Raw genomic sequence first — 17459 nt, forward strand, 5'->3', positions numbered from 1 at the left:
AGATAGATAGATAGATAGATAGATAGATAGATAGATAGATAGATAGATAATTTCCTAAGGGCTAAGTGATTATTTGCTGCTGTTGTTCCCCTGAACAGATGGCACCAGACAAAAATCATATGCACAAGATATGTTGACATCTCTCCATTATTTGGATAACCGCTTTGTTCAGCCTCGTCTAGAGAGTTTAGCTTCTAGAAGTCGTTGGAAAGAGCAATATAAGGTATACAGTTTAATTTGTTTTGAGTCTCTGGTTGGGGGCATGGGAGTGGCAGACCTGTCAGGATTTCAGTATCCAGTTATCAAACTGAATATTGACTGAATACTAACTGAATAATCTTCTAAATTATTGGCATTTTTCTTTGTTAATAATCAGCTTGTTGTTTCTCACCTTTTCTAAAGACTGCTATTGTTTTAATTATTGTAACACTTATTATATGTATCCAGTAGTTAAGTAGTTCTAAATGATGAATAACTTTAGAGCATCCCCAGAGCTTAGCCCATCTATTAAAATGAGGAAATTATCTCACAGAATATTAATCATTGTTTCAGAAAGGAGTTCCATTGCTAAAGAAGTTTGAGAAATGGTGGGTTTTAAACTTAATTGGAGGACCTTTCAAGGAACATTAATGTATGAATTTATACTATAAATCTTCAAGAGGGTGATGTAGAGTGCAATACTTTTCAAATTTGTGTTTTCCTATGAGGCTCCTTTTCATGAGCTACATTTTATCACCTCCTAGAATAATTGATTTCCATAACATAATCTGGGAAACACTGGCCTAGGTTGTCTTTGACATCCTTCTCGACCTTAAGGTTTTGTAATTATTGGTAATTAAGATTTTGTAATTCTACCAATTTCAGGGAAGCATCTTTTTACTTTATAAGACTTACTCCATGTTATCTCATAGATTTCTATTTTTTTTTAATTTTATTTATTTATTTGACAGAGAGAGAGATAGCGAGAGCAGGAACAGAAGCAGGGGGAGTGGGAGAGGGAGAAGCAGGCTCCCCGCAGAGCAGGGAGCCCAATGTGGGACTCGATCCCAGGACCCTGGGACCATGACCTGAGCCGAAGGCAGACGCTTAACGACTGAGCCACCCAGGCGCCCCATAGATTTCTGTTTTATGAATCTCTAATAGTAGAGGCTGTCTTATATGTTTTTTAAGGGTTTTTTTCTTAATCTCCCTACTTCTAATATTCTATCTTTTAATGATTAGCGAGAGGAAAAAAAATGGCAAGGTAACAGAAGTTCAAGTTCCTAACAGTCCTTCTGGCACTTAAATCATTAGCTATTCTACCTCATTTATGTCAGGAGATTTGATTTCATCCAAGGCCTGTTCAGTCTTGAATTACCTGATAAATTAGCCACAGATGATTTAGGTTTAAGGGACAGTTATGGGATTACAGAAATAGAAGACTTCAGTTTGGAGGATGGCTGAGTTTAGGGCCACCATATATATCTTTTTGACATTGGGTAGGTTTTTAACCTCTCTAAACTCCACTCTCTTCCTCAGATACAGAAAATATTTACCTACTTTAAAGGGAAATATTTACTTACTTGGAAGGTAAAATACATAGCACGTTCTTAAATATTATTTTCTTTAATAGAAAAATAGCATATATTTATTGATCACTTAACTTTGCCAAGTAATTATGCAATGCAAAGTATCTTATTTGATCTTCAGAGTAACCCCATGAGGAAGGCACTATTCTTTCCTGTTTTAGAGTTGAGAAAACTGTGACTCCGAACACAAGGTTAAACAGCTAGTAATTAACTAGGCCAATGTTTAAACCTAGAAATCATAAATTCCTAGTATTTATCTGACTCCAAAGCCCACGCCACTATGCCATATTATGCTTAACTATACCATGGCATGTTATGCTGAATTTGGATTATCTGATGTTGAAATAATAACTGAGAGATACAAGAAAATATTAGCTTAAAAATTTAGAGACATAGAAAATTCAATATGATCTTGGTCAGAATTAGCTAAGTTATGCTGCAAAAAATAAATATGACAGGTCAACAATGAAAATCTTAACAGCTTAAACCAACAAAGCTTATTTTTCAGTTATATTATATGTCCCGTGTAAATCTACAATAGCGTTCTGCATATTGTAGTCTCTCAAGAGCCAAGCTGATAGAGCTTTCATCTTGAATGTGCTTCCATATGTGCCACAGAAACGAAAAGGGAAAGTGGTTTAGTCACCTATTTACTCTGAATGTCATCCTGTAAGTGACATGTGTCACAAACTGCCATGAAATATGAGAAATATTAAAAGTAGACAAAATACAATGTAGTTATGAATCATACAGTGTTAAAAAGGAAACTATCGGTATACTGAATATTTAATTACTATCAGGCTGATAGAGAATACAAATGTGGATCAGTAACCCTGCTAATATGCTCACTGTTTGTAGTTCAAATATTATGGTAAAACCTAATCTACACTACTAATTATGACAGTAGTATCTAGCACAGGTCTAGAGTGTGAGCAAAAATATGCAACCAGAAGTAATTGCACAGCTTAATAAAGCTTATTTATGAATGCCAAATATTTTCTCAGTTCACTTATTCGTTGCTAATTCAGCTATTAGACTGTCCATATCAGAGTTGGCCCCCTAGCATTCCTAGTTCCAACTTGCTTATTTCATAGTCCTTTAGTAAGTAGCCATAGGATGATCAAATCATTTCTGGAATATTTTGTGGGAAATAGGATATAATTTACACCAAAGAGACTGAATGTGATCTGGTTTTTCTCAGTTTTTGACTAACCGAAATGAATTCATCTTTTTGTTACAGTATCCTGAATTTTTGCTGCTTTTTTTCTAACTATTAAACCTCATTTACACTAACTAGAGATGAGAGGAGGGGAAAAAAAAGTAAATTAAAATCTGTGAAGAATACTACCTAACAGTAACTCAAAAGTAGGAAACTAATTTTTTATTAAATTATAAATTTAATTTTTATAATTATATATTATTTTTATATATATAATATATAAAAATATATATATAATTATATATTATTTTTATAATTATAATTATAAAAGCCTAATTTATAAATTCTTTTTTTTAATTTAAAAATATCTTGTCAAATATCTACTGTGTGCTCTGTATTAAAGTAAGAAATAAGAGTGTGTTTTGCTCTTACATCTTACCCCATTATTGTGATTCCAAATATTGGCTTTAATTTGGTTAGGTTCTTTTTATGTTTTATTTTATTGTTGTTTTTTTCCAATCTTGGAAAGCTTCATTACATTTTTCAATTGTTTTCAGGAGCGGGTGGAAAATTATTCTAATGTAAGTATCCATTTGAAGAATCCTGAAAACTGTTCCTGCCAGGCCTGTGGATTGCATCGCCACTGCAGATACTCAGTGCATTTATCAGGAAAGTTGTACAACACCAGGACTATGGAAACAGATGATTTCATGTCACATGATAAACAGGTATTTTTCCCTCTCATTTTAGTTTTCAGTATTTAGAAATTTTCAATACATAGCTTGCACAAATAACCCTGTTGTTTTTATAAATGGAGAAAGCACTAGGAGAAGGGAAAAGAGTACAAGGAAAGAGGGTATACATTTTGAATGTGAAAAATATGTCTTGCCTATGTCTATGGCAAATTCACTCCTAATTCAGATACTAAACTTTGTATAAGTATACATCACCCAAACTGTGGGGAGGGGAGAAGGGTGTAGGATGAGGATGAAAAGGCAGATAACTGGGGCAAGGGAAGCAAAAGTCCCCTTTAAGTCCAAAGGAGAATTTAACCCAAGTGGAAAATTTTATGGCAGATAATCTACCAAATTGACAGTTCCCAGATGCCTGTCATCTTAATATGAGAATAGAAAGAAAACGGTGTTTCAACCTAGAGTGTATCAGAATCAAAATCTAGATGATCAACACATACTTAAGGTGCCATTAATTTTGAATGAAAAGACAAAAATGAAGAAAATATTGGAAATATTTGAAGAAAAGTATTTGTAAACAAGCAAAGCAGTACAGTGTGAAGAGAGAAGTGCAGGGTGTAGTCTACTTCTATTTATTTTTTAATCTTTATAAAAGTATTACATTTATAAATGCAAAAATATTAATATTGAGAGCTTCCTCTGGTGAGTCTGTATATCCATGAAGGGTGTGTGTGTTTGGGGGCTCTCAGAGTTGCCTCTAAATACTGCCAGTCAGTTATTAAGCTAGAAATAGATTATTAATCTAAATCCTTCTGCTACACTGGGTAGTATGATTCCTCAGTACTAATGGCAGTAATTGACCAGATTTCTCTAAACAATCTGTAAGATTCACTTAGAAAGTTTGCATGGGGATAATGAATTCAGAATTAGTCTTTAATGTATCATTTGACAAGTTACTATGAAAACACATTTCTTTTCTCAACATAGTCTATATGCAAATCTCCCCATTGTTTAAAAACCGATCTATGAATTTTTATGAGTTAAGACACATAGAATCTTTTTTTTTAGGTTTTATTTATTTATTTGAGAGAGAGAGAGAGAGAATGAGAGAGAGAGCACATGAGAAGGGGGAGGGTCAGAGGGAGAAGCAGACTCCCTGCTGAGCAGGGAGCCCTACGCGGGACTCGATCCAGGGACTCCAGGATCATGACCTGAGCCCAAGGCAGTCGCTTAACCAGCTGAGCCACCCAGGTGCCCAAGACACATAGAATCTTAATAAAAGTGATTTAATACTTTAAGGATCATATTCTATTGTATAGGTCAAAAATAGTGCTGTACATTCACAGTCTTTGCGGTCTACAGCTAATCCTGGAAAGGGAAGTGAGTTAGAAAACCATTTCTGGAGTTCTGATATTCCTGTGAAAGAGCAAAGATTCTGTATAAAATAGTTACTCAGATATCTAAAAAATAAAAGAGATCTCACAGAATAAAAGCAAAGAACATTAATACACCAGTCACACAATGGAAAACATCAAAGTTAACAAATATAATAGAAAATTATTATTTTCCATCTAAAGGTATACAATTAAAACCTACCTTAAAATGCCAGTTGATAGCTCTCAAAGTAGCAACGTATTTTTAAATCAAATGATAAAATGCAGTTTTGTCATGGTTGCATTGAAACTAGCAGTTTCATGGACAGTAAAATTCCTAGAGAGAGAAAGATTATGATACATCTTTTTAGAATACTGGATAACTACGTATAGCCAGAATCATAAAACTATACATATTCAGTGCCCATAAGTTTATGCTAGGCAAAGTAATCCAATTAAAGCAGATGACACAATCATGAAGTTCACTGAAGCATTTACCCTTTTCTGTGAACACTTACTAACAATGGTTTAGGCTTTTAAAATGTGATCACATTTTGGGGAAAAATAGTGTGAGAATATTCTAAAGGTAATTTGGGGTTTATTGATCTACATAAGTGTAAGTAGCGGCCAAGAAGATAGGAATTAGAAATGGAAAGACGTAAACTATAATGTTAAATATTTTCAATGGGTATTTTTGTTTCATACAGGTAAAAAAAAATTTAAATAAGGATTTTTAAATACCTCTCCTTCCCTCTTGCCCCAACTTAAAAATTTTATACAGATAAATTCCTCAGTTTTGTGGAAATATAAAATACAGTGTGCTGGAAATTTTTAAAAAATTATATTATTCTTCTACTGTACTTTATTCAGAACAGCCATAGGAGACTTCTCCCACACAGTCTACTTTGATGACAGAAATGGAGAGACAGAGGGTACCGCTTGTGGCCACTGCAATATTGTGGTACCTTTTTCACTCAAAGTAAAAAAGGAGGCATCAGCAAGGGAACTGTTAGCGTTGATATGACTGGTTTGATGATAATGTTGAAACAGGAAGGTTCCTGGGAGTAAACAAGCAATGTACAATAATACTGATTATTTCTAATGATCTGAAAAACAGAAAGGTTTTCATAGAACTTGAACAGAAATCTGAACCTGGTTTTCTTCAACTTTCGAGGATTTTAAGAAAGACTGTAAGATGTCCCAAATACCATCTTCACAAGATGATGCATCAAACCTGACTGTTGCTGATCATATGTAACTTTTATGCAGTTTTGCCAATACACTCTTCATTTTATTACTATTTTTTTGCCAATATACTCAGATTATTTATTGAACTCATCACCTCTGTGAACCCTTGCAGTGTGGCTTCAGAAAAACAATGCAGTTCTTTGTCAGATTGTCAGATAGAATACAAGTTACATAGATCAATACTATAACTCTACCACTTGACCACTTGTACTGAACTCATGAAAGCATAACCCATTAGTGAATTAGGCACAGAGACAAATATATGATTTAACAAGGAGTTTGTCTATTTCCTCAGGTTAATCCAGAGAAGAAGATTGATCATGTTATAATGTTTTTAGCTGTAAGGTTTAGTTTTTAGATTTCCTATTTTCGTTATCAGTGTGTGTAACAGTACATATGCAAAACATTCTGAAAGAGGAATGTTCTGGTTGGTTGATTTCACAAGAAGAGTATTCTTTTTTTTTTTTTTTTTAAGATTTTATTTATTTGACAGAGAGAGACACAGTGAGAGAGGGAACACAAGCAAGGGGAGTGAGAGAGGGAGAAGCAGGCTTCCCGCCGAGCAGGGAGCCCAATGCGGGGCTCGATCCCAGGATCCTGGGATCATGCATGACCTGAGCCGAAGGCAGACGCTTAACGACTGAGCCACCCAGGCGCCCCAAGAAGAGTATTCTTAATCAATCATAGAATCCTGGAAGTCCACATAAACATAGAAATTAAAATTCTCATAGCTTGCTAATAATAAAGTATTAATGTGTTATATCAGAGTGACTAAGGAAACAAACATGACGAAACACAAAGTTTTTTTTTTTTATATATTTTTTTTAAATGAGCAATTCTTTTTTTTTTTTTTTTAAGATTTTATTTATTTTCGAGAGAGAGAATGAGAGACAGCATGAGAGGGAGGAGGGTCAGAGGGAGGAGCAGACTCCCTGCTGAGCAGGGAGCCTGATGTGGGACTCGATCCCCGGGACTCCAGGATCATGACCTGAGCCGAAGGCAGTCGCTTAACCAACTGAGCCACCCAGGCGCCCTTGACAATATTTTTTGGAAAAAACTAATTTAATGAAAAACTGCCAATACTGAATATTGGTTATAAGAGTTTGTTTCAGTTTTACATGTGGCTTATAAGTTTAGAAAATTATCATTAATCTAGGCATTTTTAACTCAGTAACTATGTACATACAATTGCTTGCATGCTTTTCTTGCTTCAGGTATTCCCATCCTTCTGTGTTAAAAGCCATTTTTCTCCTCCTTCTCAAACTTGGCTAACTATTTTCTGACGACTTAGTTCAAGCATCACCTACTCAAGGATTCTTCTCATCACTGAATTGGGTTAATTGTCCCTCTTCTCTACCTTGATAGCATCTCTTGTCCAGCATTTGACACATTGTTCTGTGATCGTTTGTTTTTCTCCCAAGACTGTAAGCTCCCCTAACACAGGTAGTACATCTTTCACTTACATATCTCCAGTGCTTAGCCCAATACTTGAAACATAGCAGATGCTCAGTTTTTCTTATCTAAGTTATATAATGAGAGAAGGTAAAGGAACCATTGTATAAACATTTTAAAAATTAATAATGCATTTATTAGATTTTGCTAATATACAGCCAGAAAGGCTATATAATCATTAGTATATTTTTTACTTCATATGTCAGATAATAATGTTTATTCCTTGATTTAGGTGTTTACTGTTGGCAGAATTTGTGCTGATCGTACCCGAATTTATCATAAACTAAAACATTTTAAGTTCAAGCTGTACCAGGAATGTTGCTCCATTGCAAAGACAGAAGAAGTTGAAGATGAACAGGTTAAAGAAACAGTGGAAAGAATTTTCAGTCAGTCAAAAGAAAGTGGCTGGATTAAGGAGGTAAGGTGAATATAGAAGAATCATCTCATTCATAGATTCTGGAGCCTAATTATGATCAGCAGAAGGATACAAATGACTAGAGGACAGTGAAATTTAAAAGAGAATCTCTCCTTTTCCCTGTCTTTGTATTTTCTCTTCTTCCACCCATTCCTTTCATGCTTATCATTGTCCCACCCTGAATAGGTGCCCTGATGTTCTAAGCATTCCTTCAGCTCATCAGATAAATTGAAATCCTCAATAATACCGTCCTGTAATGAAGGACCTCTGTCCTTTCACTTTTATATATATGGTATTCCTTACATATATATTAAGTCCCTATTTTCTTTGACAAAGTATAGGACTCACCTCTGCTTGTCTGCTTCCTATTCTTTAGAACAGTTCTTGTGACCCGAGAGTGAAGAAGCACCTGGTACCAATCTGAGGAAAGGATCTCGGCTGCCAGTTCTAATACCCCCCACATCCTCTTCTTGAGGACATGGGCTGAGCAGTGAGCACTGTAACTGAAGATCAAGGGGAATGCAGAGGTTTCAGGCCACGGCACTGATTTTGATCCCCCCAAATCCTGTTGATCACTAAGTTTGATATCAGGGATAAAGTGGGGGTTTTGAAGAGTGCACTGGATTCCCGAAGATCTGCTGGCAGCTCATAAGCTCTGGTCTGCTCACAGAGCTTTTAGAATTGTTTATGGTACTTGGAAAGAATGCTAATATGATTGCAATCTTCTAAAACAAGTCTAGTTACGTGAATGTATGAGAGAAAACATAGTAGATTTTCAGGCAACTCAGATCAACAGTATATTTAATCTTTAAAAAAAAAAAAAGCCTGACTTGAGAGATCTGTTGCCTAGGTTATTTATACCATAAGGGAATTTGTAAAAGAGGAAGATAAAAAAGAAGAGAGCTCAGTGAATAAACTTACAAGCAGAGGGAAAGAAAAAGAGAACAAACAACAGGAACTTGTCAGGACACGTCATGTCCCGCAGAGGTCTCCCAGTCTGGACAGTGACATCAGAACTGGTTTCCCTTCTGACAGTTCTCCTCCCACCACAAGCCCCCACCTGGTGATCTCTCTGCTTCCCCCGCCGCCCCCCCATCTGGAACCTTCCGTAGTCTTTCTCTCATTTTACTCTCCTCAGCTTTTTATCTTTTACTTTGCTTCGACTTCTCTCCCAGTGCTTTCCTCCCTGTCCTCCTCTGTGCTTTTCTATTAGCCTTAGGGAGGAGCCATGACTTATCCAGTAAGTCCCATCTTCATTTTCCATGATGACATGAAATTCTTAGCTGCTTTTATGGGTGCATTTAAGGGTTGCCAACCCTCCAGTGGAGTTGAAAAGCCTATTGGGACACCATTTTTTAAAAAATTGTGTAGAAAAGTCACTGCGCATGTACTATACATATTATGTAATAATAGTATAAATGGGGAAGAACGTTAAAAAAAATTTTTTTTTAAAGATTTTATTTATTTGACACAGAGAGAGAGAGCGAGAGAGGGGACACAAGCAGGGGGAGTGGGAGAGGGAGAAGCAGGCTTCCCACTGAGCAGAGAGCCTGATGTGGGGCTCGATTCCAGGACCCTGGGATCATGACCTGAGCCGAAGGCAGACGCTCAATGACTAAGCCACCCAGGCGCCCCAAGAACGTTAAACTCCTTGCAGAGAAAAACTAAAAGCACTTCCAGATCATGAACCTTAGAAAAAGCTTAACAGGATTTCTAAAAGAAGGGACCTGGAATAAGAAAAAATACTCTTAGGAAGAAAAAAGCCAAGTGTTCTATTATGCTTCAAGAACAACACTTAGTAGTGGACAGTTAAAGTAGTTCAAGATCATGCCAGTCTAGGACAGCATGCACCTTTTTTTCCACTTGCAATACCAAAGAGCTTCATTTTCTTTTTGGGATCCCTCCTGTTTTAAAAATATTTATCTATAAATTTTCTCAAAAGATGTCCTAGAAACTAAAGTTCAGAGCCACTGTAAACCCATATGCAGCTTTCTGTGCTGTGATTAAACTTCAGAATTTATCAAGTGCTCTGACATTTCTCAGCGTCACTCCACCTACCCCTCAGAGAATGTGAGTGTCCTTGTGTGACAGCCTTGCATGTGCTTGTGACGCACACCTTCTTCCTTGGTTGCAGGCTCATGGCCATAGCTACCCTAACCCTTCTGAATGCCAGGGCTCAATGCTGCTTGAGTTGCCCTATCTGTGGCCCTTTTTGCTCTTACTTCCTAATTATTATGTCAACCCCTTCTTTTACCTCACACAAACTATCTGGTCCTGGCTTTCCTCCCAGCTTGTATTACACACCTTGCTTTTTCCCTTACCTGCCCCTTCCTCCTCCAAGCGTTTTTCTTCCCTTGTCTCAGGATATCTCAGCGTATCTTCCCAAAGACCTGCCAACTAGACTGACTTCATTCTTCTTGTTCCTCCTCCTAACAATTGAGCTAGGATGATCTGTTTTTAACCTAGGATGACATTAAAGGGTAGGAGCTACTTGAGTGTAAGAAAGGAATGAATGATAAGAAAATTATAATAAAACCAAAACCTATAATAAATATAATAAAAGTAATTGTCTCATTCTAAATTTGACTGGAAGAACATACTATCATATGCCACTGGCTAAATTCTAATGAATGTTTCTTGTTAAGAAGAAAGTGAATGTGATGATGGGATTTCCAGAGAAGCTGAAGATAGGGTTGTTGGGATGGGGTGGTGAATACATGAACATCAGCAAGTGAAGAAAGTACGTCAAAAGTATCAAGTCTCAGTTTTACAGTTGTATGTAAATTTTAAATGTATTACATAAAGATTGTTACATAAGAAAGAATTTTAAATAATGATTTGATATCCCACCCCTTCCTGAAACTTTTTATGTGGTGTCTTTTTCTTTCTCCCCTTTAAAACTTTTTTTTCCTTTTAATTTTTCTTTCGCTCCTTAAACTGATGTTTCTCAAATCATGGCCCTAACTACCTATGTCAGACTCACCTAGAAGTTTGTGGAAAATGTGTAGTTCCTGGCCTCACTGCAGACCTATTGAATGAGAATCCTTGGGGGTGTTAAACACCCAATATTTAACAAATCAGGTGATTCTTAAGCAAATTAAACATTGAGGGCCCTGCTTAAAGGTGCATGTCACTCTAGGTTCCGTTCTCAGCCTCCTTATAGCTGTCTGACTCGGTAAACCCATTCCTTTCTTCACATCTAACTGCTCTTTTTCTGAGCAGAAGACTCCAAACTCCTCCTTTTATGTTCTGACCTCTTTCTCACACTCCCTTTCCACAGTTCCACCTGTTTTAATCAGTAGATCCATCCTGGCACTTGAAGGGGTTAACATAATAAGATCCAAACTCTCCAGATTTTTAGGAAAAAAGAATGATGGAACCAGAATCTTTAAATGGATTGAATGACCAGGAATTACAAACTGCCTTCTCTCTGAGTTTCACTTTTCCTTTGGAGGGCTTTTTTTTTTTTCTTCTTACTAAAGCTGCACCCTGCCTGGTCCCTCCCAACTTTAAGTCTTAGAAATAGCATACTATGATGGTTAAAAGCACAGATTTAAATATTTTCTAGCAGTAGAATCTGGAGGCAAGTTACTTTATTTCTCTAAGTTGTCTCTTCAGTAAAATAGGAATTAAAACAATAATAATAGAGTTTTGATTGTGGAAATTAAATGATCAACACATTTTAAGCATTTAGTATTGGACCTAGCAATTAGTAAGTGATCAATTAATGTTAACTATTATTAGTAATAAAAGCAAGGAGAGATTTCCCTTACTTTTCTTAGTATAGCTGGGACAGATTATAATTTTCCAGAAAAAATTTAATAAGAGAAAAAAGAATATAAAGAAAGATAATATAAAAAGCATAAAAACTATCAAACTTTTAAGGTATAGGTTTTTAATTCTAGAGTACTTTACTTCTGTCTGGTAGAACCTAAGTAGTCGGTCAAAAGAATCCCTAGGTAGTTCAAAGGTTATTTCCCTTCCTGTTCTTTTCTTCATTCTTTCCAGAGAAGGTGATCCAGTCACAGATCTTTGAGGGGACAAAAGTTTCATGGCCCTGTCTAGAAGGAAAACACATTCCTCCTATGCTTTTCCATAGGTTCCTATCACCACCAAAGTCAGGGTCATCAGGATCCTCTCCTCCTTTACTAGGAGTGGAACCAGAGTTCATAAGTAAAGAAATCATTAGGTCAGTTAATCTCCTCAACTGAAGTCAGCAGTTGAGTTTCCAAATCACAGTTTCCAAATCATCTGTGAAATTTCCAAATCATCCTGAGTCCTCTCTTATCTTGTCCTACCCTGGTCTTGACTCTTCATCTTCATTGGCTGTCACTCGAATTTGGGATCTCATTACCTAACTTATTACAATAGATTCATAACTAAATGCCAAAATATTCTAGAATGGATGTTTTACCATTTTTCTTAAAATACACCCCAGATCATGTCAGTCTCTGCCTTAACACTTTAACAATTTCACATTGCCTGTCACATTATTGCTAAACTCCTTCATCTAGCATTTCATACTTTGACCACAGCCTCTTTGGTTCAGTCTCCTTTCTCTCTATTCCCCTAAACAAACCTCAAATTGTAGTCAAACCTCATACTTTCTTGCCTTTTCACTGTTGTATGGACTGTGCCCGCCCCCCCCCCCGCCAAATCTTTGCCAACCAAATCCTTTCTCCCATGACAGTTTAAGTGCTTCTCTTCTTTTCTGATCACCTCAACTAACCATGGCTACTCTCCTGAACCTTCATACAGTGTCTATATAGTTCTTTATGGCACTTGTTATTGCTGTATTACCACTGAACTCTGGTCTTCTAGGGACAGGGAAAGCAATTTTTTTTGTACCTAGACAGTCATTAGAAAGTATTCAATATATGTTATGTGTTCAACAAATTTTTGTTGAATAAGTTATTGAAGCTGTTATACTTCCACAAATATGATAATAGAAAAATTATAATTTATAAGAACATTATGAGATTAATAATAATGTTCAGTTTGATCTCTTTCCAATACTTCATGGGTTAGAAATGCTTATTTGAAATTGTATCCCTGTTTATAAGAATTTTGTTCATGATTATCCTGAAATGAGAAGTGAACATGTTCCTGTTTGTGTCTCTAGATTGAAAAGGCCTACCTTATCTTCTTTGCTTTGAGTAAAATAACTAGCTTTTTTATTGTATACACAGAAATATGGTCAACTTCAAGAATATCTAAATTGGGCGGATTACTTTCAAGATGAGAAGTTTGACTGAATTGTAACACATTTCCTTCAGAGAAGATTTTATAAATTCCTGTAAATGTGAAGATCATGAATCTTGTTTCTCTGTATCATGTGACATATTTAGATATTTTGTGTGTATTTTCATGGCAAATATCTTGTTTAAAACATATGTTCATCTTAATTTCCATAAAATGGCACTCTACAGTCAAATAAAAGTTTTATCTGCTGTACATAGAAAACAGAAGTCTAATAATTTTTAAGTAAGAGTATTTTAAAGTTATAAAACAATGCCTTTATAACAGATGATTATCAAGCAAATGAGCTGTTCGTGTCCTGTCAGCTTAATAGACAAATACTGTATTTTAAAAATGAATTCAGACTAACATCTATGTGTATTTATTATTGAATCCCTGCCCAGATGTGTTTATTATCTTTTCACAGTATTAAATGATCTGCACTGATATATTCTTTGCTACTCTCCTTATTTAGATCAGTGGACCGTGGAAGAAACCGAATGTCTCATTCAGTTCAATCCCCTCATGTCAGAATCAGATTGTAGTTTACCCATTCCAAAGAGGAGAGCTTTTCTCCTTTCCGAAAGTTCCCTTTAGAAATAGATCTCAGGCCTCCAGAGTCTTTCAACCGTCACATTCAGGAATAATTTTGTGATATGTATTTTCATGCTTCACAATGTTCTTTCTATCTTTTATTCAATTTGTCTACATGTTAATGATTAAGATGTATTTTATTTATTTTTATCCAAAACCTTTCCCATATATATATTTATGTTAGGATCTGAAGACCTCAGAGAGACAAATTCAGCCAAAAATAGTTTAAAAGAATACTTTGGCATCTGCATTGCTTTGCACATCTAAATTTTCCCATAATATAATAAAGTGAAATGGTTTCATAGTGACCAAATGGACCCTGTCTATTCTGTATCTTTAATTCTTAAAGGTAGTGTCATAGTAGGATCTATTTTACGGTGCAATTTTAGATAATTGTTTCTCACCTCAAGTGTTGATTGAACCTGGCTTCAGTTATTATGCGGTTCATGCATGGAGTTCAGTGTATGTGCACACATAAAAAGCTACACTTTATTAAGTCCTTACATAGAGATTACTTAGTATTTTCATCAGTTTTCTGAAATTATCCCTATTCTTATTGTAAGCAAAACGAGTGGAAAAAGCTCACAAAAGTGCTGAGAATACTGAGGCTGATGTTTCACGTGAGAAGTACATACCTTTTTGAAAAGTGTGAAATAGAAATTTCAGTCACATATCTCTATTCTTATTTCTCTGGCATATGGAAATAATCCTTAACTGAAATGAAGCCATAGTTGAAAGTTGAAGATGAAGTGACAGTGCCCAAAAAGAAGCAAGGCAGAATTGGAGGGAAAGTAATAGTCAAGTTGGAAGGATGAAGGATCATGAATGACTTGTAAAAAGGAAGACCATGGAAAAGGAAAGCGAATGATTTGTAAAGGATCTCTAATGCCCCTGGAAGCATCACTTCTCATACGTGCGTGACACCACAGACAAGCTTGAGAATGCTGAAGAGCGAGAGTTCCTTCCACCTGGAGTTTTTAAAATTAATTTATGTATTGTTTGAAATACCATGCATTTGATTTGTAAAAATTAAGGCACTAATGATTAGAGGGACTTAATGATGGCAGCTGACCCAGTTCCTAGGTCAGGCACCTTGTTGGCGTGAAGCATTTTTCCTGTTGGAACAGCATTCTGACTGTTGATCAGGAAACGTAAAAGTAGTTTTGCTGATGTCTGAGGTTACTGCAACCACGCAAACTTCTTCAGTGGGTGTTTGAAGAATACAAGAGGCTTTTAGGCATACGGTAACACCAAAAGAATGGCAGAGAGACGGGCTGTTAGGAAATGAGAATGAGCATAGATTAGGGGGGCCAAAAGCAAGTAGTCCATAAGAAAATGGCAATGTTGAAAAAACTGAATTAACCTTTACAGGTATTATGACATACTGTCTTATTTTGTCATCATCATAATCATCAGTATCATTGATTCAATATAACAATAAAAAATACTTTGTAAACTTAAAATCTCACATGTCTGTGAACTATTTAGATCTGGGCATTATTACTGTGGTGTTAGGTGCTTTAGTGTTAGGTAGCCATGGTTAGTAGAGATGATGAGAGAAATGGACAAGTAAAAGGAAAGTAATGCTTAGAAGAATTCATATGGCTACCCAGAAACTTTAGGGTTAGAGAACAATACCATAAAAAGGGCAGGGGGGGAACGAGGAAAAAATAAATGTTTATTTTATTGGCAGGTGGATGTGATTGACCATGTTTTCTCACTTGTCTGCTCTCATCTTCAGACGGGTAGTTCTATTCACTACTCGTTTCTTGGAGGTATTACAGGACTGGCTTAGACTCTAGCAAGCTGATTAGAGTATAATTGCAGCTTTGCTATATTGAGGCAGCAAGCCCAGTGGTTAAGAGAGCATAGGTTTGACATCAGTGTTGAGGTAGAGTCCTGAGCTGTTACTTGAACTGGAACAAAGAGCTTAATTTCTGTGAGCCTCAGTTTCCTCCTTTCTAAATGAGGTCAGTAATACTTATCTTTCAAGACTGTGGATTGAGGGAGATCTATGTGAAGTGCTGTGCCTGAAACAGTGATTAAATAAACAGTAGCTGATGTGAATGGAAATGAGGATGTAGATGATAATGATTTCAGCTTGAAATTAAATGGCTGTAAAGGACAAATGCATACAAAAGACACTCTAAAAAAGTGACTTACACCACTGAATATAGTATGAAAACTTATTACATTCCTGCTTGACAAGTTTTTAGGTATGTCCCTGTCTAGCATGGAAATCAAAGTTTATATCAGAAAGGAATAGCAGATTTGACTAAGGATTCTGAGTTACTAATGAAAACCAGTGCTACGACATAACTGTCGAGTGAACAGTTTTAAATTTAAATATTACATTTTCTTTTATCAAGTACGATTGCTGAATATAAAGTACCCATAGTAATGGAAGATAATGTCTAATGAATACAACTTTAAAAAAATCAAATATAAAATGATCAGAACTCCTTCGATTTTTAATGATACCTCATGAGAGAGTTCTCCATCAAATTTGTATACCTAACAAAAATATATTTCTGCCTTTCCCCACATGAGTAGTGAGGAACTTAGCCTTGGAATGGACAGATAGAAGTTCCAATGAAAAGTAAAAAAGTTACATTCCATCAGAGCATACTTGTCCCCAGTTCCAAACAAATACTCCAGAACTTGTGAAAATAAAATGGACTAAAGGAGGCCAGCCTACTGGGAACTAAACTGTAAATAAGTCCAGTCCTACAAATGGTTGCATTGACTTTACCCATTCATTTCTATCCAGAGGTCAGTTTGGAGAAGGACCATGTTACTGAGATGAGAGAGTTGATTTCATGAAGTCCCATTGCTTGAGACCTCAAATCCAAATGACTTCCAAGTTAGGATACACAGCATATTTAGAGTCCTGACTATCCCAATATTGGGCTCATCTGCATGTATTCTCCATAATTGATAATGACAAGCAGAGTCCAATCTACAGTTTGAGATCTTAAAGGCAGGATCACATGAAGATGAGGGGACAAGAGTGTGTAACTGATATATTTGGTTTGTGTTATTAAACTTCTTGAAACTCGACTGCTACATACTGATTTTCCTCCTTAAATATGTAAACCAGAGCTCCACAGAGACCTCAGATCTTGCAGTTGTTTGTCACAGGTAATCTTGTGTTTTCAAAGAAAAACCTTTATTTTCCTTTCTAGAACTGGTATTGGTGATTTCATCGTCATAAAATCTTGTAATTATGCCTACTGATTTGCTTGTAATCACCCAGGTTGACTTACCCAAAGACACACAAAACAGGCAGGCAGGTAGACAGACACTCGCCTGCCCTTTCGGCGCTAGCACTGTGATTTCCTCTGTACCCCGCCCTCCTCCCCCTCCCAACACGCACATACTCACCCGTCTTCCTTATTATACTAATGAACATTTCCTCGGTGCTCACCCAGCTCTCGCTAGGGTGCTCAGTGGTGTCATTTACAACATACAGAAAAATGAAAACGGTATCCTCAGGGGGGCGTAATGTAGGTCTGAAAGGGAAAATACATTCCCTGGCCGGGAACTGCTGAAACAGTCAGAGCTGGTGAAGTAGTTGTGTAGAGGTTGGGGAATTTCCCCAGCCTTCCCCACTTAGCCCAGGGAGGCTAAGTGAGCCCCACTGAGACGCGCAGGCTCCGGGACTTACCTCTTCGGCCACTGGGAGGCCCTCTGCGTTCCCCTTTCTCCGGGGCCGGGCTG

General features: G+C 36.5%; 1 protein-coding gene across 5 annotated transcripts in view; it reads left to right on the forward strand.

Annotated features, from left to right (window-relative positions):
• Window positions 1–15202, forward strand: part of CCDC82 (coiled-coil domain containing 82) — a 33891-nt gene extending 18689 nt beyond the window's left edge. For 3 of the 5 annotated variants that reach the window (XM_035009330.1, XM_035009332.1, XM_035009331.1), the window contains 4 exons: window positions 99–223; window positions 3285–3455; window positions 7725–7910; window positions 13097–15202. In XM_035009330.1, the coding sequence (XP_034865221.1) occupies window positions 99–223; window positions 3285–3455; window positions 7725–7910; window positions 13097–13162 (548 nt within the window). In that variant the 3' untranslated portion in view covers window positions 13163–15202. Of the gene's footprint in view, window positions 1–98; window positions 224–3284; window positions 3456–7724; window positions 7911–8283; window positions 9398–13096 lie in introns of those variants that run through there. The other 2 variants (XM_035009334.1, XM_035009335.1) reach the window with 2 other exon arrangements.
• Window positions 15203–17459: the final 2257 nt, after the last annotated feature.

This window comes from Mirounga leonina, unplaced genomic scaffold, assembly GCF_011800145.1.
Source record: "Mirounga leonina isolate KUSES-001 unplaced genomic scaffold, KU_Mleo_1.0 Mir_153, whole genome shotgun sequence".
NCBI lineage: Eukaryota > Metazoa > Chordata > Mammalia > Carnivora > Phocidae > Mirounga > Mirounga leonina.